Consider the following 26,450-nt stretch of genomic DNA (forward strand, 5'->3'; position numbering starts at 1 on the left):
AACAGCAGAAAAACCTAATTGACAGGTACACATGGGAACTCTACTACTGTGCAAACTTTCATGTAAATCTAAAATTATTTCAAAATAAAAAGTTAAATGTAGGGGGCAAAATATTTGCAGAGACCTTCACCAAAGATATGTGGATGGCAAATAAGTATAGGAAAACATTCTCATCATTAATTAGTAAGGAAATAAAAACACATTAATGAATATTTATAGCAGCACTATTCAAGGTAGAAACAACCCAAACGTCCATCAGCTAATGAATGGATTAACAAAATATGTTATATCCATATAATGAAATATTATTTGACCATATAAAAGAATGAAGGAAATATTGATACATACAACATGGATAAACCATGAAAACATTATGCTGGTTGAAAGAAGGCAATTACAAAAAAACCACATACTATTCCGTTCATATGAAATGTCTACAATAGGAAAATTTATAGAGACAGAAAGTAGATCCAAGGTTGCTGAGGATGGGGTAGAGGGGAGGACAGAGGGTAACAGCTAAAGAGTGCAAGGATTTTTTTTTTCCCGAAGTCATGATCATGTTCTAAAACTGTGATAATAGCTGCACCTATCTGAAAATATACTAAAAACCATTGCTTACATACCTAAAATGGGTAAATTGTATGGTATGTGAATTATAGCTCAATAAAGCTGTTTTTTAAAAAGTAAGTAGACATCAATACCATCAATACACGCCTATTAGATGGCTTAATAAATAAAACCAACAAATCCAAGTACTGACTAGGGTCACACAGTTGAACTTTCATACGTTGCTGATAGAAATACAATCTGATACAGCTGCTTTGGAAAATAGTTTGTCAGTTTCTCATAAAGTTAAACTTAAACTTACCATATATCTCAACAATCCCACACTTAGGTATCTGTCAAGAAAAACTGAAATATATGTCCACAAAAATTCTTATATACAGATGTTTGCAGCAGCTTTATTCAGAATTGACAAAAACAGGGAGCAACTCAAATACCTATCAGTTGGGGGATAGACAAATTTTAGTACATTCATACAATAAAATACTTCTCAGCAAAGAAAAGAAAAAAATATGGTATGTGGCATATGATATATGCCACAGCATGGCTGAATCTCAAAGGCATTATGCTTAATGAAAAAAAGCCATATAAAAAGAGCACATACTACATGATTCCATGCATAAGATATTCTGAAAAAGGCAAAACTGCAGGAATAGAAATCAGATCAATAACTGTTAGACTCGGGGCTAGTGAGAGGAGGCTGACTACAAAAAGGGACAAGAGACCTTTCCAGGAGGATGTCTTTATTTTTATCACTGTGGGGACAGTGATGATGTGACCGTATGAATGTTAAAACTCACTGAATTTTACACTTCAAAAGGTTAAATCTTACCAAATATAAACTATACCTGACTTTTGAAAAAGTTGCAACTAACTTAACAGCAACTTAATTTTTTTTTAATTCCTAATATAATGCTAGTAGGTAGTGTAAACTGCTACTACAATAACTACCAAAATTAGAAATGCAAGCACCCTTGGCCCAGCAGAAATAGACCAGATCACACATGTAAGGGATATTCTTTACAGAACTATGAATACTCTGAAATAGTTAAGCACACATAAAAAGACAGACAGACACACACACACACACACACACACAAGGGAGCTCCTCATGTCCTGTTCTAGAAAGATCCCCATATTGTATTTTTACTTAATAAATTTATATAATTTAATAAAATTATAGAAATAAGCAAGGGACAGATGTATAGACATAATGTGGGGTGGGGGAATACACTTTGAATGGGCCTGTATACAGTTTAAAAAAAATCTTTGGAAGAATAAATAAGCAACTAGAATCACCCATTATCATTAGGGCATTAGGAACTGGGCAGATGTGAAACAGAAAAGGAAGTAAGAGTCTCCACTGTGTACCTTTTTATACTTTTTAATGTATGAGCCATGAAAAAAAACTAAATAATATTGAAAACACTGATTTTAAAAATACATAGTTTACATACAAATTATAAACATTTTTGGAACACTAAAAACATTCCAGAGACAGACAACATTATCATGTACACTTACAATGCAAGTTAACTTTCAATTACCAGAAGATAATGAGCAATTCACATAGAAGACTATGTACTTAACCTTTCTTTTTGACTCCAGTACCCTACAAAAATAGAAGAAAATAAGGAGTATAAGAAATAGAGAACAGAGAATGTTTTGGAAGGAAAAGGTGTAATTTTTTTAAAAGGAGGAGTAAATGAGAAAACTCAGATTAAAAAAAGTCAAGAACGTGGTACATCTTTGAATAGCCTCTATCTTTTTGTCTTGGAGGATTGTCTTCTCCCAACCCTAAAGTAGAGACTGGTATTTTCTTTCTTTCCCCCCCCCTCCCCAAGATTTTATTTATTTATTTGACAGAAAGAGAGATCACAAGTAAGCAGAGAGGCAGGCAGAGAGAGAGGGGGAAGCAGGCTCCCTGCTGAGCAGAAAGCCTGATATGGGGCTCAATCCCAGGACCCTGAGATCATGACCTGAGCCGAAGGTAGACGCTTAACCCACTGAGCCACCCAGGTGCCCCGGGACTGGTATTTTCTATAAGAGCCAAAGGGAAACAAACAGAAATTCTTGCCACAGGCACAAAGTGACACACGTCCTGGGAAAATGACTCAAAAACATCATACGTAAATACACACATACACAGATACACTGACACAAATACAAACTCAGATACACAGTGCAACCAGAGCATCTGCATGAATTATTTTTGGATTTCAGAAGCACTTAAGAGTCCTGGAGGGGCGCCTGGGTGGCTTAGCGGGCTAAGCCTCTGCCTTCAGCTCAGGTCATGGTTTTAGGGTCATGGGATCGAGCCCCGCGTCTGGCTCTCTGCTTGGCGGGGAGCCTGTTTCCTCCTCTCTCTCTCTGCCTGCCTCTCTGCCTACTTGTGATCTCTCTCTCTCTATGTCAAATAAATGAATAAAATCTTTAAAAAAAAAAAAAAAAGAGTCCTGGAAATTTCACATTCCCATCCAGCCATCTGTCCTTTATTCTGTAGTTGAAACTGAAATACAATCCTAAAATGGTGTTAGAGCCAGACAACTTCATATAAATAGTGCACTTGGGCAAGATATAGGCTTATGAATCAACTATTAGCATACCTGAATAAATGTTTCTCTATTCTGGTGAAATTCTAGTCCAATTAGCCCCTCTCTGAACAGTGTGGCCAGACACCAAAGTTCATTTACAACCAAAGACATCCTCATGGCCACAGCTAGAGAAAAGTAGAAGTGCCAGGAATGTTTTAGCCTCCAAACTGTCAAGTTTCGAAGATTAAAGCCCATTCAAATCTAGTCCCTGGTAGCAATCTCTGAAGACCTTCCCCGGGCTTTACCAGTCAGCACTGAAAATTAAAGCTCCCAGCTATGATTCTTACACAGAAAGGCTAAGTATTAAAGTAATTCTAAAAATAAATAAATAAATAGATAGATAGATAGAAATAGAGTGATTCCATGTTGAAACTTCGTAAGCAATGGAAATAAAGAGGTAAGCCAATTCTGTGATTCTGACAATCCAGCAGATGCCTGGTTGCACTACTGCTGATGAGAAGTGGTTACTTTCCCCAATACACAACAACTCAAAAGACCACAAGCTAGCCCATTCTGTAAACCAAAGAACTTTTTTTTTCTTTTTTTTTTAAACCAAAGAACTCTTAACCAGACTTATCACTAACATTTCTCTTCAACTGGCAATAATCTCCAACAGTGTACTTGAATATTCAAAAACAAACAAACAAAAAAGCCCAACAAGCTAAGAACTGAAAACTAATAGCAAATAGTTCAAAGAAGGTATCAGAGGATATCAAGATAGTAAGTCATTTACATACTTAACACAGTGTCTTGTAACAAAATTAATATTCAATAAATATTAGATGCTGTAAGACAGGCTACTTAAAAGGTATAGTTAAAATAACAATAGCCAACATTTATTGAGAGTGATCTATTTGCTAAGCACTTGAATCTAATTTAAAAAGTAGACCTCCTAGCTCTAATCTAGTAACTGTAATAAAATTAGATTTAGATCTGAAGCTCATCTCTAAAGTGTAAGTATCCTAATACAGTATTGCAAATATATATAAAAAATCCTAAGCAAATCATAACTTCATTTTGTAAAAGTCCTTATTAACAACAATATAGTTATACCCAATCTTATCGTAGAGGGAGTACAGTATAGTAGGGAAAAACATGGACTTTGAAATCAGACAGTTACATGTCCTTTAGCAAATTACTTAACCTCTTTGTATCTCAGTTTCTTCTCTAGTAAACTGAAGACAGCACCTTCTATTTAATTCAGTTGATGTTTTTTTTAAAAAACCACTTAAAAAGTTATAAAACGTCTAGCTGATTTTCAAGCACATAACTGACAATAAATGTCAATCGCTTTTCTCTATCTTTCCTCAGCTATTCTGAGTTATGCTCTCCTCGAAATATAAAATGAAGAACGAACACAACTCAAAGTATTTATATATTATTACACTGACAGGCAACCTGAAACAGCTAATAAGGCACTTTCAAAAGGGCTGTATCATAAAAATAACTCTTATTTAAAGATAATTAGAAGTATAATATATTCATTTACTGTTGCATCTTTTGATTTCGAACAATTATATCATGAAAGTAATTCAAATTCCTCTTCAAATTCTTCAAAAACAGTCATGAGATCTCTATTCGACATTCTTATTCCTACTATGCAAGTTTCTGGCTACATGTCTAAGCTCATACAGCATTCATATTTAAATACAAAACGATGACAAGATCTCAACAATCAAAAAAGAAAATTGCATCCATTCATAACATAATTATAAAGATTGACTCTAAAAATTGTGTTCTGATAAACACACTTAGAAGAGAACATATCCACATGTTACACACATGGATAGACTTTGCCACTTTTGAGCACTCTTGAAAGTGAAGAATTTGGAGTTCAGCTTTTTTACTCAAAATAAAGCGATGAAAATTATTTGAGATGCATTGGGGTAGATGAGTTTTTACACAGTGGTTCTCTGAAGTCTGAAAATGCTTTAACAAAGAAAAGCTCTTTATAAAACTCAACATGAAGCCTATGCTTCTAAAATGATCCAGAGAAGTATTAACCTGGACAACCAAATAAAGAAATAATGTGAAAACATGGTTTTACTGCCTTACATGCACCAAAAGGAGGCATATTTCTATCAGTGCTACTAGCCAAATATTAAAAGGATCTTAGTCTATTATCTTTGTAAGTGGCTCACAATTTCTACTGGCACTAAACCTTTGACTGCGACAGTGACAGTAATGCCTTACATAGTGTAGACTTTCCCATTTGTGAAGTACTTGCTCATATATTAAACTCATTTAAGCCTTACAACCACCCTGAGAAATAAGTACGTGTACCCTATTTTACACAGTGTAACTAAGGCCAAATGAAAGTTGCCGAAGTAATACAGAGAATGAGGGATACAACACATCAGTCCTTCTTTTCCAGCTACTCTTCCTCATTAGAATTATAGACCCCAAAAACAAATGGCATCATTAGAGTAACATCAATACAAAATAATAACAACAACAACAACAACAACAATAATAGATATTTTAAGGCATTACTGCTCTCAATTTTTTTCTTCTTGGATCTTAAAGAGATTGAATATATAATTCAAAATATTGTTGATGTAGCTTAAGAAAAGTTAAAAGTTAAATGAATAAAACAAAAAGTTCAGAATCCAGTGAAAGCAAAAGGATACATACCGAAATATAATGCAAGGCAACAAACTGAAGTCCATGGCTTAGGAATTCATAATGTCATGCCCAGAATTCAGGTTTTACTTTTGACTTGCTACTTTGGCTGACACAAGTCACGGTGACTAAGTAAAATTTGAAGCACTATCACCTAATCAGGCAATTCTAAGAATCAATTAGGCACAGTCTTAAAATAATCATAAGCCTAAATTATTTCACAATGAAATAAAAATAATTTTCTAAGAGTTAAATTTTAAATTGTGCCAAATTGGGTTGTGCCAATCAGTAGTGCTTAATGAATTACAGGAGAATGTCTGACACACACTTCATACATGAAAATATTTATTAAATGCTAAGTTCTTTTAAAACCTCATGGAAATATAAATGTAAATAAGATTTCACCTTTAAGGAATTTTACGGGTGAAAAAGAAGAGCTAAAATGTATATACCTAATAATTACAAAATAATTACCAGAGGATAAATGCCTTAAAGAGATGCACAGCTAAAAACAGTAACCATCCCATAAAGGAAAATTCAGTCTCTTGCCAAAGGGACCAGAAAAAGCTTCATGAAGGAGGAAAAAAATCTGAGTTCTTAAATGACCAGGACAGCTGTGAGGGTGGGACAGTAGCATTAAATGAAGAGCTACTAGCATGGGTAAAAAGAGAGGAAGTCAAAAACTCCACTAGTGGAACACTGATAAGGCCTGAGAAGGATGGCAGTTAGAAAGGAAAGGAGAACTAGAAAGAAAAATAAGCTAATGTTTTCTTTCCCGAACTCCACAGTTAGCTTTTTACAGAGTCCATTCAAACACAGGAGCAGTTTACCCAGAAGATAATGCAAGATTACTTCTCTCTGTGGTTACAAGTATCATTCTTGACAATTACCATCCACATGAATGGGCTCTACTTGACAATGAGAAATGAGGCCTCAGGTTTTTTTCCTCTAAAATACCATCCTAAGTAAACAGATCCACAACAGCATTTCTCTTCTTGTACCTTTGATCTTATAGTCAACTGAGAAAAGTAAAAATGAAGGGAAATGGAAATTAGGACCTCGCCTAAAAGCAGAGAGGAAGAAGGATAAGCACGGTACATAAGTACGTATTTTTAATGTAGTTGTTTTCATAATCAGCAGAGAGAAGTGTTTATCCAATAAATTAAGAAGAACATTCTAAGAAATTATTCTAATCTTCTGAAAAAGATGACAGGAATTAGGCATTTTTTTAAAGCCCTGGACAGAAAATAGAGTAAATGATATTTTACAGTAAGTCATTTAGCCTATTTCATATATGAAGAAAACTGAAAGATGTACAAAAGGCCAGATTTTAAGGCCCAGGTTTTATGGGCGAGATCTTTCTTGTCATTTTTCCTAAAAACAAGTAACCCAACTTGATGAGAATTATGGACTGCTTTCCATCAGACTTTCAAAAAGTTATAGGAGATGCTAGTTTTTTTTGGTTTGTTTTTTTCTTTCCTCCATGCTATTTTGTTGTAATCAATTTGAAGGTAAGTATTGTTTTTCTGAAAATTGATTCAATATGTTTAATATCTACAAAAAAAAGTAGAAAAGTACAAAATATTGTATAACATTTTAAAGTTTTAAGTTAGTTTTTGACCCTTTCAGAGGACTACATTAATGAGCTATTTTCATAAATAACTGAGGTAACACCTGAAGAGATAAAAAATGATTATCCTCTAAGAAAAAGAAGCTGAAGCAGAATAAACACTATGAACATTTCTTTCTCTCTTTTTTTTTTTAAGATTTTATTTACTTATTTGACAGAGAGACTGAGGGAGCACAAGCAGGGGGAACAGTGGGGAGAAAGAGAGGTAGAAGCAGACTCCCCACCAAGCAGGGAACCTGATATGGGGCTCGATCTCAGGACCCTAGGATTATGACCTGAGCCGAAGGCAGATACCTAACCATCTGAGCCACTTGGGAGCCTCACTAAGAACATTTCTATTTCTATTCGGGAGTAAGGAGTTCTGATACTATGTACATTGCAATAATGTTTTCATTAGTGTTTTCTACAAAGTTTCACTTTACGCTGGCAAGACACTGTTGCAAATTTGGAGTGGTATCTCCCTCCTATACCAGGATTAGAGCAAATGCTCTCAACTAAGTAATTCCACTTCTAATCCCCAAATCCCATTGGAATGGTCTTTTCTTTAATATATTTGATATAATTTATTACCACAGATGTACAAGTTATATTAACTAATTAAAAATTATTTGTGTAATTGCAAAGAAATTAACAGCCTCTGAAGACAACCCCATAGCACACTACAAAGAGGAAAGATGATAAACCCATGCAAGTTTGTCTGGATGGGAGATGAAGAAAGGCAAACAACTTACTAAAAAGTAAACAGCTATATCTCTGAGTCCAATTTCAAGATTTAGATAATATGCCTACAGTCTTTTTAAATTAAGATAAAGTAGGAGTAAAAATAATTCTTGACTGCAAATTAAATGGGAATTAGGGTATCTCTGAGTATAACACAAAGTTGCTTAATTGAGCAGAGCACCCAGCATGCACCAGGTACTGGGGCCTGATATATCACAGGCTTATAGAACTCAATAATTTTACTTTATTTTGTCTTGTTCGTTCATAATGCAAGCCTAATTCAGGAAGAAAATTTTATTTGAACTTTTCATCTAACTCCAAATTTCTTGAAAACCTAGAAAAAGGTTTCCAAAACAGACACAGTTTCCAAAAAGTTAGGAGGCTGGAAAACTGAAGACAACAACCCAGACAAAAACATATCCTTCTTGAAGCAAAACTGCATGACTCAGAAAAACCTTATCAGATAAACACTAATAGATACACAAAATAAATAATACATATTATAGCCAGTGTCTTTAAGATGTGTTGTAAAAAGTTATGTTAATAATAGTATTATGGAATAAAATTTATTTTCTCCTTTCAGAGTTCATCTGTAATCACAAAGAACTACTTTATTAGAACGATTAAAATCCTAGTCCTTGTCTGGTTATACATAGGAAGAAAAAGTAAGAGACTGACAAGGTAGCTTTGTTTTTGCTGTTTTAAATAATAGCGAGACTAGGCTGGGATGAGTCCACTGCTCCTCATCCCTATGTGTAAAAAGATACCTCTTCAGTAATATGACTATAGGCTTGCAATTACAGAAGACTTATTAAATCCTTGAACCCTAAAATCAGTTGGACGTTCTCACTGAGGGCCCAAAAGACAACCCAGGAAAGAAAAACTTAATGTGTTTAATATAACCAGGGAAAAAAAAAAGATAAAATAGTAATAACCCATATTCTGTGCCCCAGCCTCTCTTCAAACTCCTCTTTAGCTTTCCAGACAAATCAAATTTCCTCATTTACTTTATCCTCACAGTCTATAGTCAATGGACTTTAAGATGTTACTTCTTTCTTGCTGTTGTTTTATTTTGATTCCAGTATAAACAGTGTTAAGTTAGTAAGACATTATTTTTAACATCTTCCTAATATAAAATGCAAAAACAGTCATATATCATGCCTTCACACAGTAAATGATCATTCAGGACAGTCACAAAAGAGAAAATATTATAGCCATTCATTCCGAGTATGGTCCTGAGCCATTGCTGGTCCTTCTTCCAACCATGTTTGTCTGTTTCATTTTGAACTGATACAGATCCATCTCCATGTAATTTCTAGTCTAGTGCACCCAGTCTAGTTGAAGGCTGAGTCTTAAGCCTGTCAAAAGCCTCGGGTGTCTTCCATGACCTTCACGTTCATCCTAACACTACAAAATTATTTGTCTTCAAGCACTATCTTAACTCACTGCCTGGATTTGAAAGCTTCCAATGATTCCCCACTGCATACTGAGCAAACTAGAAATTCTTAACGTACCATGATTAAATGTCTCAAACCTCTAAGCAAACCAGAAGGCAGTGAAACACACATTTTTTTGTAACCACTAGGGCAGTCAACAAGATATTTCTTATGGAGTATATGCAAAATATTAGGAATTAGCACTTCCAGTATAACAAAAGAGAAATATGTAATTAAATGTTCCATCACAAAAGCAGAAAACAGCCTTGCTAAGAATTAGTGAGTAAATTTATCCCACAAACAGCTAGCTAACTTTCTAAATACTCAGTCTGAATGGCTCTTTTACTGTTATTGTTGGCAAAATAAACAGCTAAAATAATTTATTTATGAAGGTGTTTAAGAAATAGAACACAAAGCTCACGGAGTAATAGAACTGAAAATCAGTGTTTTCATTTCCTGTATTATTGAATACACCACCTTCATTCACTAATAGTACAGCATTTATTTCTAAGATAACAAATTTGTTTTCTGTCGAATAAAAAAAACCCCAAAACTTTCACCAAATTATCATACAATAAATGAAAATATATGACATGTGCCAAGAAAACTGATTTACAATATAGGGGCCTACTCTTTAAAAAGTTCCTAAAGTTCTCATTTTATGAACTGACTAGTGACAGACCATAGAAGAACAACTGTAACATTCACAATTGCAATCACTGAAGAGTTCAAGCAATTTACAGACATTTTCTAAAAATCAATGTACACATAAATAAATTCTGAGTTAGAAAAATACGGAGTGAGAAAGAAAAATAATGGTCAGGTGACTTAATGTTCTGACCAATTTGATACACATTCCCCGCCTCTCTTCTTCATTCTGAGGTTTTCTAAACTGTAGAGCAGACCATTCAAGAAAGTTTATTATTTAATTGAATCTGCTCAGAACTACATCATAAACAATTCCAAAAGAACTCTGCAGTTATCCCTGAGAAAAATACACATTTCAATTTAAGGCAATAATTAGAAATAAAGACATTTTTGCTGACTATATTGCTATATTTTTAATAAAAGCAGCCCCACAAAATTATAAAACACACTCTTTTAGCAAAGTTAGGTCCACTTCTCACCTTATCAAATATTAAAAAGGATCTCTCCACTTCTCGGAGGTTTAACTGATAACAGTACTAAATAGTCACCCCAAACCCACACTCTTCCAAAAGTATCTGCATTTTCACCTAGATGAAGGTCTAAGAGAAAGGGCAAGTTTTTTCTGTAAAAAGCCAAATAATAAAAGGTTTTACGCTTTGCAGGCAACACTGTCTCTGTCAACTACAAAACTCAGCCTTGATAGCATGAAAGCAGACAGAGACAACATATAAAGAATGAGCATGGCTGTGTTCCAATAAAACTTTACCTACGAAAACAGGCTATAGGTTGAATTTGGACCAAGAGCAATAATTTGCTCACCCTGATGTATATGATTAAATTCTCAAATTTGCTGGCTCTGTCTCTAGTAACAGAGAAATTCACTCAAATACTCTCGTTGTTTATTTCTTCTACTCAGGAGTCCAAACTAGATCAGGAATTTTCAACATTTTTTTAGTGGTGAATCTTTTTCTAATAAAATTAAGTGTGAAGCTAGTCTAGATTTCCAGGCCTCCCCAAAGACCCCTGAGAAGCCTCCCAGGGCCCATATACAGGTCTGTGGGACAATGACCAGCTGATCTCTAAAGTTCCACTCAATACCAAGAACCAATATTGACATATTTTCCTCACTGTCACCTCAGGCATCAGCAGAAGATGAGGGCAGCATTCTACGGATTAGGGGCCTTCCAGATACTCCAGAAATAACACTATCTCCTTCCATAAAGAAGAGCAGTTATATGTCAAAATTAAAAATAAAGAACTGGTAAAAAAGTAGAAGACAATGAAGTGAAAGTTTAAAAAAAAACTACCTATGTATTTAATTAATATGTCTCTTGCTAAAAATCTATTTAAAAATTACTTACAATAAGTTTTATTACAGCTTACTTTTTCTTCAAGTTTTTATACATAATCAGTAAATTGAACAAGATTTCAATGGAGTATATTTAATCTATTCTTGACATCATCCCTTAGAAGTTAAAATATTTGCATGTAAATCACTCTACAATTAAAAAATAGTATTATCTATTAAAATAGGTCAAGGCTAGGATCTCTACTTAGTAACAGCAAATTAATTTTAGATACTAGAATCGAATTTAATTTTATAACTTAAATCTGTCATTAATTTAAATTACTGTTCCTGATGATAGTCAAAAATCTCAAAGTAATAAAAATTTGCATAATAGGACAAATATGCCACAGAAGCCCAGAGACAGAATTTATACCCTGTGTTAAATGCCAGTGAAAACATCACATAAATGACAGTTTAAAATACTAGCACCAAAGTGATTAAACTCATAAGGAGGCAACTGCCTGACACTCAATAAAAATAATTTCATTCCACAAAGGTACATGTTTCTATAAAATAGGAGGACTTCTGTGTTACAGAAACTGAACCAAAAATTACTACTCCTTTTCAGCTTTTCATTCAACTTGCTATTAATATAGAGGTATATAATTACTTTTTCCCCTGTATCTCAAACTCTCAAGAAAGATCAAGTCATTAAACATTTATTAGCCCGAATTCTGCACCAACAGGTACACCAAGTCCTGAGCTTTAACGATGGATAGTTAAGTCCCAGACCAGCAAACTCTCCAGTGAAGTTGATAGACACCATGCAAGCTAATCCATTCTAAATGAAATCGGGGTCCTAACTCAGACTCCAATTTCAGGCTTTTATTATACACTCATCTCACCCAAACAAGTAAGTTAGGAAAACATAGACTATTTTTAAATGACAAAAAGCCAAGACTCTTTCCAATAACATCTCTATCCAATAGTTTCTGATGGCAAATTGTTTAACTGACCTCACTACACACAAGCACTATGAATCTATATAAATCTTGAATGCTACCATAAAAAGCCCATAACTAAACACCACAACTGCTCTAGGACAGGACACAGTGCATACTTAAAGTTTTAGTATCGAAGCTAGTTTTGTATAACATCATTATCAAACCATTTTTCTTAAAGACATAAGTTTATGATATAAGTACGGATTCGACAAAGTACAGAAAACTATTTAAACAGCTATCTTTTACAAATGTTTTATATACAAACATATATGTATTTATAAAGCGATGACTCAACTTCTAGGAGGAATTAAAATTGCAAACTTAAAGTCACAGAAACATGACAATTTACCACACATAGTAATATAAGAACACACAAATGGAGCACTTTAACATATGAAATAAAATTTCTGAAATTTTAAAAATAGAGTACATGTGAAGGAAAAGTGACAAATTAAGAAATATAAGCCTATATTTAACTTTAAATCAATATGTAAATCAACAGTTACCACTTAAAAATAATTATATTTAAAAGATTACATTAGTATTCAATAAATATAAATAAATTTTATATATTTATATTTACATATAATGCTCACCCACTGGTATTTTTATCTCTATTTTCAGATAAGAGCTTTCAGTTCAGAAAATAACCATACACCTAATAAGTGAACCAAGAAATTAAATACATCTGTATGATTCCATAACTGTAGCTATAATAACGTAGCTGTATATGCCAGTAAGACTTTCAAAGAGGGCTCCTGAGAATCACTGCATCAACTTACTACAATAATCCGTTTCCTATGCAAAGTAAGTTGGACAAATGCTATCAACTCACAGCACTCATTCATCTTAATCTCTCTCTTTCCTGCCTTTCTGTAAATACGGAGGTTTAAAAGCATAATACTCGACCTGTACCCCTGGGGCAAATAATACATTATATGTTAATTAAAAATTTTTTTCTAATTTTTTTAAAATTAAATAAAAAAATTTTTTAACCAAAAAAATAAAATAAAATGAAAGCATAATACTCAAATTTCCAGCTTCCTTTGCCACTAGGAGTCACATGACACAGTTCTGGCCAGGATAAACACCTGGGAAAGGTTTTCCTACAAAATAAAAGATGCACTCTTACCAAGAAAACATTCTCTTCTCTTCTGGTTGGTGGTGCAGCAGTTATCTTGGGACTTCGAAAACTAAAATCACTTGCTAAGCAGGAGACTGAGCCAGTTTCCTTAATAACATCCTTGAGCATCTACACCAGTCTTACACTACCTACCTTTAGATTTCTTACTGTGTGAGGAAAATAAGCCCATGGCTAAGCCTATGTGTATAGTTTCTGGTAACCTGTATGTAGACTAATGCAATCCTAACACAATTTATGCTATATGAATCAAGCCTACGAAATCGACTCATGCTATAAATCACTTTGTGAATTAGCCACAAGGCATAGTAATGATGAAAAATTAAGGGAAAAAGATCAGATGGTAAATGAATTCCCAATTTTTGAAAAATAATAATAAACATGAAAATACCAAACTATTAACTATTATTCTTAACTATTCATTAAATTATTAATGCCAGAGACTTACAGAACTTTAATACACATAAACACATTTAATCTTCAGTGAGGTAATATTACCACACACAGCCCTTGTAAAATTTTCATCAATCCTTGACAAAAACAATAATACAATAAAACAAAGCTAAATTTACTTATTCTGAGGTTTTCTATTTTTATGATATTAAAATGTCCTTTCTTTTATGAAATGGGAATAGTGGAGAATGAGTTTATATTCATTTTAACATACTTAGTTGGCAAAATGAGTGACAAATTAATATCAGTGCCCCAGTGTTTTAAGAAATTTTAATAGTCCATGGAATCTAAAGGCCTGAAACCCACTAAAGTTAAATAACCTGCCCAAGACCAAAAAGCGGGTTGTCTGACACCAAAGCCCAAGATCATACATAACGACTAGGTTACATAAAGGAAATACACTAACTGAACTCAAAAAAACTATTCTGTGAACACAATTAAAGATATAAATGTTTAAGTATGAAAGAAAATAGTCAGCCCAGAATATATAAAGTAGGAACAAGGACTTCTAAAGTGAAATGACTTTATCATGTTACCTCCCAGTTTTCTCTGTATAATGTAGATTTAAACCATACCAAAGAAAATGGAATCAAGACAGGAATTCCCACTCACCTTAATCATTAGGTTTGGAGATTCATAATGGGAAGAACCTTTTGGTCTCTTCCTATATTGTCTGCCTCTAAAAGAAGTTTGTCATTTCCCAAATAGAAGGAGTAGGAGCAGATATGCAGATAAAATTTACCCCCTGAAGTCTGCTCCTCCATTTCCTCCAGTCTGACAAAAGTAGGGGGATCAAACATGAATGAAGGTTAGAAACAAAACTGAAAGGCAGTCAAATTCTCTGTACCTCAATTCTTGGCATTTTATGCTACTGTATTTCATCATTTTAAACTCTTAACTTTTAAAACTCATCTCTAGTTGTTTGGAAATATAAAAATGTGATCAGTTTCTTAATATTACAAATAATGGTTTATGTCTTTTTAATTGAAAATAGCAAATACTTTCAGACTTAAATTTATTTTGTTTTGTTTTGGTTTTTTTTGTTTTTGTTTTTTCTGGTCCAGGACTTAATCCAGAACCTCATATCTCACATTTCCTTAGTCTCAATCTGTAACAATTTTTCAGCATGTCATCCTTTCACAAACTGGACACTTTTGTACAGTTATTTTGTAGAATGTCCTAAAATTTGAGTTTGTTGAGTATTTTCTGACATTAAGGTTGAAGTATTTTAGTAAGAATACTACCACAGATGTGCCCTTCTCCACGCAGCATGATGTTGATTATGTCTTATCACTGGTGTTAAGAAGAAACAACAGAAGTGTGTAAGCCTGACAATTCACAGACCTGTACCCCTGGGGCAAATAATTGATTATATGTTAATTTTAAAAAAAAGAAGAAGAAGGAGAAGAAGAAGAAGAAGAAGAAACAGGCCCAAAGTGGAGTCACTTGTGCTAAACCCATGTAAGCAAACCAAGACTTCATAATTACCTAACAGCAGCTTCAACCTTCTCCAGGAATTTAGTCTGAACTGGTTAACACCAGTGAGGTAGTTCGCCACACAGACCCTTTCCATCCCTCAAAAGGAAGATGAAGTAATCTGTTCTTTCATTTACCCTTCTCCCTCAAGCCTTCCATTTTCTAGACCTTCTGTAAGCTCCTTCCTGTTTGCTAGATGAGATGCTACCCGATTCATGAATCATCCAATAAAGCCAATTATATCCTCAAATTTACTCAGCTGAACTTTGTTTTTTGACAGTGGTGCTAGAACTTTGATTCAACTGGTTCATTTGGTGTCTACTAGTCTTTCTCACTATAAAGGCATTGATTTCCCCCTTATACTTAATCAATCTCAGGGAGAGACTTTGAGACTATGCAAATACTCTGATGATATCTGATATATACATATATACATTTTTTTCAAAGATTTACTTGAGAGAGTGCATATGCACACACATGAGCCCTGAGAGGGGCAAAGGGAGAGAACCTCATGCAGACACCCCCCTGAGTGTGAAGCCCAATCCACAGACCCAGGTGCCCCTCTAATACATATTTTTCATATTTTCACCCACTAATTTGACATCAACTGTGTATTCATGCTTACAACAATTATTGCTGCAATGTTTGCCTACTGATGGTTTTCTATTTCCATCATTCCTTCTAAATATTTTTATAAGTTCTTTTTAATTTATTTATTTTCGCACTTGCATGGGGGAAGAGGGAGAGAGAGAGAGAGAAAGAGACTCCCTACTGAGCAGGAAGCCTGATGCAGACTCCATCTCAGGACTCTGGGATCATGACCTGAGCCAAACGCAGAAGGCAGACGTTTAACCAACTGAGCCACCCAGGCACCCCCTTCTAAATTTTTTTTTAAATTGGAATTCTATAACAACAAAGAGCTGCCTCTTCTCCCTCACATATCTATGTATTCAATTATTTATTTTGTTCAAACTGTTCCTGATTTGACCATTGGGACCCCTTTATAAAGATACTCATTAGACTTTCTTCTGAACTGAAAAATATGTCACTTTAGTTAGGGAAGATCAAATTATTTTTTAAAATGAGGGATCACTGATGGCTAAGGCTAGCTTTACCACTTCCATTATTACCAAAAAACATTTTTTAATGGAAAGAAACTATATATATTGAAATATCCTAAATGTGTTGTACTATCATAACTCTTGCTCATCCAAGACCTTATTCTTTGGTCATTATTTTTTACATATCATCACAGAATTTTCTCACCACTGTCACTATTTAAACCCACTTTACCTTGCACTCCCCAATCCTCAGATATTACTGGTATTTCAAGAACACAGCCCAAACCACTCAGTGACAATAGTAGAAGTTCATTTTATCCAAAAGGTAACAAGCTTTAATTATGCTAAGTGGGGGGAAAAAAAGTCAATCGCAAAGGTCAAATATTGTATGATTCCACCTATATAACATTTTTGAAATAACAAAATTGTACCAATGGAGAACAGACCAGTCCACGCCAGAGGCAGGGTCAGAGAATGTCTATGTCCACAAAAGAGCAACAAGAGGAATTCTTATGGTGATGGGATTATTCTGCACCTTGACTGAATGAATGCCAATGTCCTGATTGCAATATTCTAGTTTATCAAAATGTTGTTAAATGGGGAAAACTGGGTAAAGGTACCACAGAAACTCTGCATTAATTCTCACAACTACATGTGAATCTACAATTAGCTCAAACTAAAAAGTTTATTGAAATAAAAAGAAAAAAAGTTTTGAAAAGAATGACTACTCAGGAGAAATCAGATTATCATCATCGTGCCTCACCCCTTTAGATCTACGGATTGCTAGGCAGCTTCTCAGAAAGTTACTATCAGGCCTCTTCAGAATAACCAGCTGATGGCTAATTCTTTAGGGTCTCTTCTGAGTAGCTTTTATGTTGGGTAGGAACAAACACTAAGAGCTTAGAGAAGAACAGGAAGATGCTAAGGGTCAATTATTATTATGGTGAATGTTGACCTGTCAAATTAACTACCACAGTTAATAGAATCAAAATATACATTTTTATTTCAATTCATTTATCTCATATTAAATATCTGAAAAATCCAAAACATCCACAATTTATGATTTTCAACTTTTAAGAGTTCAAAACTACAGCAAGAACAAAGAGGGTTTAGTTCCAATGACAAAACAAAGCTCCCCTTCAAGTCACTAACACCAACTCCGCTAAAACACTTTTTATGCATAAGGATGTGAAAGCACAGAAATGGTGGACCCAAGAGAATTTAAAATTCAAGGACTAAACTTTCCACTCCATAAAAATCCCACCACAACCACATTAAAGGTAAATCCTTTCACAGACTGAAGAAGAAAAGGAAACACCTGAGTACAGCAAGAAACACCTAGGGTAAATAGTTCAGCAAGTAAGCAGCTAATTAGCACATGAAAGCAGAGGTGGTTGGTTTTTTTTTGTTTTTTTTCCAGAAAAGATAAAAATCCTAACATAAATAAAGGAGCCATCAGCTTGTTTTTCTCCCCACAAAGGCTGATATTGTAACTACTGAACATATTTTAACTATACATGTTCAATCTCTGACAAAGCTACAAAAGATCAACAATAATAGGTACTACAATTTGCTTCTCCTTCCTAACTTACCAACATTAACTAATCTATCTAAACAAAAATGGTATGGGGAATATACCATCCCAAGTGTTCTCAAACACTCACTATAATCATTACACTGTGCCATCGTAAGTCACCTGTGAGTTTTTGTATATATAAATTCATTTTTCCTGCTTAAATTCAGATATTCCTCAACTCTTCCAAAGGACAGAATGCTTAAAAATCACATTATAGGATGCCCAGGTGGATCAGTTGGTAAGCACCAGGTAATGATCCCAAGGTCCGGGGATTGAGCCCGGCATCAGGCTCCTTGCTCAATAGGGAGCCTGCTTCTCCCTCTCCCTCTGCCTGACGCTTCTCTGGCTAGTGTGTGCTCTCTTTTTCTCTAACAAATAAAGAAATAAAATCTAAATTTTAAAAAAAGGGCAATCCTCTTGGGCCCCCTCCCTCCTCAAGAGCTTTGTACTATCACTTTGCTATTGCTCAATAAAACTTGCTTTGCTGCCCACTTAAAAAAAATCACATTACAAATTAAGAAATAATAACATTTGACATAATGATATGATAAGTCAGATATTTCATATTAGGTTCCAAAATGCAGACATAAAAGATACCAAAGATTAAGGAAAAAACAGTGTAAGATAAAAAAAATTAATAAAAGATATTCAAGTTTTTCCTACGAACTAGGAAATGTCCATCATAATCACTTGCCATGATCAGACTGTAACTAGCATAATGTGCACAGTTTGATACAATGAGTAGCTGATATAAATGTGCATACATTCGGCCAACCTGTCTAATAAATTCCACTACTATAAAAATTCCAGTCTATCTCCACTGTGTAACTCGGGCTCCCAACTATCTCAAACCTGAAGAACATCAGTCTTAAACAGATTTCTTGGTCTCCTCTTATTCTCCTTCAAACCACAACCTTCTGTACTCTAGTGGAATCACTCCTCATCCCCTACTCACTCGCTTGGCTCTAACCAAGCACATGGAATGAAGGTCTACACCTATTTTCTTACAACGATGTGTGCTACTCCTGGAATAGGAGTAGTGTGTCCCCTCCTCCACTGGTGGGTAATTTCCTACTCCCCTAAGACTCAATACATGATTGTCTAAGTGCTGGCATAGGACATCTCATCTCTTCAGTGCTGGCACAGGACATCTCATCTGGGAAGTCCACAGTCTCGACAGCTGCTATAGCACTAATGAATCACATCCTACTTAAAAGATACAATACAGTGGTAAGTTACTTGAAAGAGAGATGTCTCATTTCATCTTTGAATTCCAAAGGCCTAGTAAAAAGTATTTCATCAAAATGTGCTACAATAAAAACTACTATTAGACATTGCACTAAATAGTAACTGTACTTTTTTTCACTTAATCCCAAAACAACCTCAGGAAGTTATTATCCTCATTTTGCAGATAAGAAAACTATCTGGTGCCAAAAATGGGGTGATGAGAAAGAATGGCCCATAAAATTTAGATATCAAAGAATTATCACCACATTCCCCTATCTCTTTAGCCTAGATCAAAGTTACTTCAGGTAATTACAAATCTTCACTCAAAAAAAAAAAAAAAGTTTTCAAATGAATCAAGAAGCAGTATGTGTTTTTAATGGGTTATTTTGTCTTTACCTCAGATAGTTAATTTATATCTGAAGTTACCCACTGTTACTTTATGTGACTTGAATTCCCAATATCAGCAAAGGCAGACCTACTTTTATCATTTAATTCCCCCCAAAATCCACTTGGATAAAGTTGTTTTCGGGCCCACGGTAAAATTAAAAAACAAAAAACTGAGTTTTCTTATGATTCAAGGGATCTCTGATCTCGAAAACTAAGCTTCACAATGATAGTATATCCTCCCTTTCTTATTAAAGGGCAAGACCATTAATAAAATGATAGTGATCGAAGGTTATAGTTTATTTTGTTATTTTACATCCTTTCTTGAAAGGAAAAAAAAAAATAAAACATGTTGGCAACCGAGTAGTCCCCCTTCCTTTTCTTAGTTTTATTATGTTATTATCTTTTGTAACTGTTCCATTAAAGGCCAGGGCCTGGGAATAGCCGCATTAAACAAGTTCACATACAGCACTGCAGTTGGAGAGATTCTGAACCTCAGCCAATACATGCAAAGCTAATTATGGAACTGGTAATTACTAAATGTTTCAAAGGTTATGTTAAGGCAACTAAGTTTCTACCAATATCACAAAAAATGTTAATTTTTACTATAAATTTCAAAGTCACATGCTAATACAGTTTGAAATTAGTATTTCAATTATAAATACGTACATATTTTAACCTATAAATTCAAATGTCATTGTTATGAAAGGTAAATAAATGCTTGTGAACAAATTGGAATTACTTAGTGAAACATGATTTTTTAAAAAGATTCTATTTATTTATTTGACAGAGAGAGTCAGAGAGCACAAGCAGGCAGAGCGGCAGAGGGAGAGGGAGAAGCAGGCTCCCCGCTGAGAAGGGAGCCGGGATGCGGGCTCCATTGCAGGGTCCTGGGATCATAACCCACGCCAAAGGCAGTCGCTTAACCAACTGAGCCACCCAGGTACCCCAAAACATGATTTTCTAAATGGCACAAAAATCATCCAGTTCTATTTTTTTAACAAAAACTACTTCAGAACCAAATATTTATTACTAGAGCCCAAAAATTTGCTAAAATATAATCAAAGTGTAAGTGGTCAAATGAGAATAGGAAGCTGTCTATAAACAATGATAAAAAGAAATTAAAATGGAAAATGTAACTGTAATAAACACAATTCTTCCACTAGATTTGAAAGATAAATATTTACCAGAGATACTCTTTTGTGCAGATTCTCATAATTTAAAGTTCTCTGGACAAAAGGTATTTTTTCAGCCCTCTATCAATATGACTAAGTGACTTTGCAAAGAATGAAGTCTTACACTGTTATGAGCCCTCAGCGAACAAATTCATGAACAGCTAAATCAAAAGGTTCAAGAGCCAAAAAAAATTTTTAATAGTGAAGGACAAAGTAATATTTATTAACTAGGAGGAAATGAGATGAAGCTGTTTTATAGATATGATTTTTAAAAATAACTTGTAACTAGCAAAAAACACATTAAATCAGATCTTGAAAGAAAACAATTCAGCAATAGATGCTTCACCTGAAAAACTAAAAACATGCATTTAAACACTCTACAGAAGCAGCTCCAAAGGGTCTGAATTCAACAAGTTAATAAAATGGTTTAGAAAAAGCATTTTATTGTTTAAAGCCTTGGGGGATAAAGCTGTTTGCAATTTATTTACATCTTTTACTTTACTAAATTGCTTTGGTGACCAAGCTTCTCATTCAAATGATTAAAGCACAAACCCAAATAGTTTAATGAAGCAATTACTTAAGAGTCCTGTTTTTCAACATAGGTACACTGAAAAATATCAATAGAACATTTAGTGTTCATTATTTTCAAGGGGTTTGTTATTTAGAATACAGTGCCCCACTGACTAAAATTTAGACAGGGTTCCAGACACACATAATGTAGAACACACATTGGATCAAAGATTTTTTTCCATCTTTTCAGGATATCAGGTAAAAGAGTGACAGCCTCTTAAATCTAGGTATGCATGATTTGGCTAAAAATTCAGGTGACTTTTTTTTTAATTTCTCCTTACCATTCTGACTCTCTAATGACATGGTTAAATAAAAGAGGTTCCCATTTTCCAGGTGTGCTTGAAAGCCCCCTAATTTGCAGTCTCTGTGTTTACACTAGGGCTTTCCCCACCCTCAAATTTCTTCTAGCTAAGTCTTAGGTCACACTAGCAACATCACTATTAACTTCAGGCAAATGATTGACCTAAATACAAAACTATGTCTTCACGAAGTTTGAGAGAGAAACTGGGAATGGTGGGGATAAAAAAACAAAAACAAAAACAAACAAACCTGAATTTAATAAAAAAAATTATATATTTCCTCTATTCTTGTAAAGCATTCCTTTTGCCTGTAATGAGAATCATATGGACTCCTTTATCAAGTCTATCCTGAAGAACAGAAGGAAGCATGACAGCAAAAGTTTTCTTTCTAATTCATATCCTTGTTTGTGATATCAAGTTTAATAAATTTGTTTTCCATTTATTACAAAATTCTCTCTGGCACTGAGAAAAGATAGTACAGAAAAACTTTCAGCACTCAATATAGTGAGTGCTTACATTTACAAAGCACTCAATATGAAAAGCATCTTCTACCAAAACATTTTCTTTCTAACTTTTGAATACCTTTCAAACTTTTAGAAGATTGCTTTTAACCAGCCAGGTAAGGTTGGGAAAACATTCACATTTCAAGCTATTTTCTCTCGAAAACAACAATAAGCAAGCATGAGGTTTGCATTAGTAATAAACAAATGAATATCAAAGTTAATAGGGTTGACACTTAACAAGGTTTAAAATGTTTGATAGCTTTCTCTATGTTTACTTTGCCTGTGAGTTTGGTGGGGGGAAATGTGCTGCTTTCAGATTATCAATGAAGCTTTCATGTTGTGGTGTTAGTAGTAACTGGCCCACTTCTGAATCAGGCCAAGTTCTATGCTAGGTCAGTTTTCACTCTGTTCTACACAACTGGCAGGAGAAGAGGAAAGTTTAACAGTCCATTTATTTGGCACAATCCACACGCTTTCACAGTGGAGGTTTTGTCTTTTCCAGTATTGTTTGGTGACCCCACCCCACCCCCCAACTGATAGTAGGTTTCAAGTATTGCTGTTCTAATTAATCAAGGGAAGGCACAGGTCCTCGCCCCCCCCCACCCCTTTAATTTCCACTAAAGGCCTATGACATCATTTTCTGACCCGCCTTGCTAGGTCCTAATATTCTCAACTTGTTTGAATTTATTTGGTACTTCAAACACTGAAAGGAATTGAAATATTTCACTGAAATTTGTTTTTCCAACACACTACCACTGAGAAAGTGCATTTTCAGATGCAGAAGACTGACTAAATTGACAATTTTAAAACAAACAGTAGAGAAGGAAGGCACATGGGAGGCAGTGCAATGCCCAGGGACAAGATCAAAGCAGGATACTGCTTGGTTTTGATAAAAGAATCCTTTAGAATTGGAACTTTCCGGAAATATAGTGAAATGAATATTCTTGTAAAATTATCACACATCTTCCATTCTTTTGGTAAATATGTACAACCTATGATCCCCCAGATGTGATGGCTTCATCAGGAAAAATGAAAAATCACAAACGGAACCAGGTGCCATTCTTGGGCCTTGTCCAAAGGCAGCCAGCGAAAGATTCTATTTTATTCTGTTCTCCCCACATTAAATAATAATAATCAACATCAGAGAAGGAGAGCATTTGGGTTTGAACAGATGGCATCCAACACCTAACAAGTGAAACAACTCTTTCAAGCACTAGATCCTAAATGTCTGATGGTCCCAAGGATCAGGAGGGCTTATTTGTCTTAAGAGGGTTGGCAGCAGGATCCCCTGTAGTCACTATGACAATGCTTAGGAATATGCGTCATTAACCAGTCAGCAACTAAAAGCAAAAAAAAAAAAAAAATCAAACCACCACATTTTTATAAAATTTCCCCCTCTCTGGTCCAACTTGAGACGAGCAAATCCAACACCATCCGCAATCGGTCCACTTAAAGTAAGAGGACAAATAAGCCTGAAGGTAAACGAATGTATAAAGGTTAACAAACTTATCTAATTTTGACAAGCTTGTGCAACACCAAAAGAATCCGCAGGGTGCCCTTTCCGGGGCTGTATTTGAATATGCCTGCTCTGCAGTTATGCCTGCAATTTAAACTAAAAGCACCAACCTAGCTAATCAACTTTTCTTCACCAGCACTGGAAAGCTGCAACCCTTTTTCAAAGAAGCAAAATAGGTAACTACACAAACATCTCAATGTTTTATTTTAGAAGGTCAACACAGGTTTGTCTTTCGCCATACAAGTTTCCTTCCTATACCTTTTCAAACACCACAAAACTCTTAAGGTAGAAGGGGCCACACACTGGAAGGAAAGGGGGCGTGCAGCCAAGATGGGAGGAGAAGCTGGTCAAGGCGAGGTGAGTCCCCCCTCTCCCCAGAGATTCTAAAAGCTCCAGGGTACGACTGGGAAGATGGGGATGCTAATTAGAGAATTCCCTCCTCTGCAGGGCAAACGAAGGTGTAAGGTCAGTAATGGGGTGGGCAGCGAAAAGAATATCAAGGAGAGGGGAAAATAAACCCAGGACGACCAGGGGAAAAGATTCGGAGATGGGATGCCACTGAAAGTTGGGGGTCCTGACGGGAGAAGTGGGGTGCGCGGAGCCAACTACGTCAGAAGAGGAGACAGAGACAGGAAAGGGCTCAGCCGGTGAGGCACAAATCCAGCTAAGTCCCGGCGGGTCTCACCTGGGGGGTCCTCTCGGCGGGGTTCTTCATAACCGCTTGGCGGAAGCTGTTATCCACGTAGGACGCCATCTCCCCCCGTGGGCTCGGCCGGGGCTTCTCAGCACCCTCGTCGGCTTCCTCCCGGCCCAGCGCAGCCGCTGCCTCCGCCCTGCGCGCTCCGCCCGCCTGCCCGCCCGCCTGAGGCTAATAAGCCAAACCGCGGCGGCGGCGGCGGCGGCGGCGGCGGCGGCGGGGCCTACGGGGGTGGGGGGGCGGCTTTGCTGGGCCCCGCGGCCCGGAGCGCGGGACAGGCACGCAGGAGGCCCGGCAGGAGAGCGAGGCCGCGCGAAGGGGGCTGGCGGCGCGAAGCTCCAGAGACCCGCGGTCCGGAGGGTCCCTGCGGCGCTCGGCGGTCGGGAACTCCCCTTCCTTTTCTTCCTCGCCGCTCGGCCGGGAGAGGCTTCCTGGCGCGCCCCGCTCCCTCCGGGCCTGGCTCGACACGCCTCCCCCGGCTCCACTCGGGGGATAGTGGCGTCTCCTCCCGGCCCCGGCGGGCCTGAGTTATTTTTAGGGAGGTACGACCGACAGTAAGGAAGGGAAAGGCTTGCAGGCAGACGGGGCCTCCTCTGTCCTCTCGCGCGGAGGGTCGCCCCCTCCTCTCAGGGGCTCGCGCCGCCGCCCGGGAGTCTCCGCGAAGCACTCGGCTCTCCCGCGTCCCTAGTCCTCGGGCACTTGAGCGCCGCAGCCGCCGTCGGGACGACTGGCTCAGGTCCGGGCGCAGCGAAGCCCGATCGCCTCCGCCGCCGTCCCTGCCGCTCCTAGTCTCCGTCTATTGGGCTCGGCCGTCCCTCCCGATTGCTGCTGCATCCCCCCGGGCCGCCCCGCCGCCGCCGCCGCCGCCTCTGCTGCTCTGGCCGCCGCCGTGGGCTCCACCGCCGCCGCCTCCCCCCATCAGCGCGCCCGGAGCGGAGCTGCCCCGGCGCCGGCGCCGCTGCGGCCAGAGCACCCAGCCGGGGCTGCAGCCCTCCGGCCCAATCGCTCTCGGCAACTTTGTTCCTGGTCTGCGCGGGGCGGGGAAGGGGGAAGAGGGGGCCACGGGCTGTCCGGGTCTGGACTCCCGGCGGCGGGCGTCCGAGGGCCGAGGGCCGAGGGCCAAGAGCCGAGAGCCGCGCACAGACCCCTCGGAAAGAGTGTTTGGGAAGCGGCGACTCCCCCTCCGCTTCCTCCGCCTCTTCCTCCTGCGCCTTCTCCGGCCGCCGGAGCCGCTCCTCAGGGAGGAAGCGGCCTCCCGGGCTTGTTGCTTTGTGCTGCAACCATGGTGAGGAGTGAGTGACAAGGCGGAGGCGAGTCGGCTAGCGCCGCATCATCGAGGGGCGGGGCGGTCCCGTCGCGCTCGGTCCCGCCTCCCCGCGCTCCCTGCGCCCGCCCGCCAGCCCGCCGGCCGCGCCCTCCCCTCGGAGCAGCACCTTCCAACGCGACCAGGTGAGCCGGAGCTCGGGCGGCGAGAGGGTCTTAGTGCTCTGGGATGAGCGGGCTAGAGCCCCGCAGTGCCTGGTTCCGAGGAAGCGACGCGAGTCCCGGTGCCCGGGTGCGAAGCGCAGGGCTCTCCTCTTCCTACCCTCCCCACCCCTTCCCTGTCTCACGGCGTGCGGCGTACCCACACCCCACCCGGTCCCTGCAGAGTCCCGTCGCCTCTTTCAGACTCCTCCTGGCGCCAAGTCGAGGCCAAGGGGGCTGAAAGTTGACCCCGAGCAGAAGTCCAGCCCGCAAGCTTGGGCTGTAGTGGGCATTCATTTTGAACCCGAGGGTTGGCTCCGAGTTGCTTCAGAGGCGATAAATCCTCTATGATTTTATTTTGCTTATTTGTAACTTGCTGCAGGGAAAGCTTTCCTCTCCTGC

General features: G+C 37.5%; 1 protein-coding gene across 1 annotated transcript in view; it reads right to left on the reverse strand.

Annotated features, from left to right (window-relative positions):
* The window catches only part of RAPGEF2 (Rap guanine nucleotide exchange factor 2), a 239,931-nt gene extending 215,204 nt beyond the window's left edge, over positions 1-24,727 (reverse strand). Inside the window, exon 1 of the mRNA XM_080797491.1 lies at positions 24,573-24,727. Within this exon, the coding sequence (XP_080653617.1) occupies positions 24,573-24,641 (69 nt within the window). The 5' untranslated portion in view covers positions 24,642-24,727. The remainder of the gene's footprint in view (positions 1-24,572) is intronic.
* Positions 24,728-26,450: the final 1,723 nt, after the last annotated feature.

The sequence above is a fragment of the Martes martes genome (assembly GCF_963455335.1).
Source record: "Martes martes genome assembly, chromosome: 2".
In the NCBI taxonomy this organism is placed as follows: Eukaryota; Metazoa; Chordata; class Mammalia; order Carnivora; family Mustelidae; genus Martes; species Martes martes.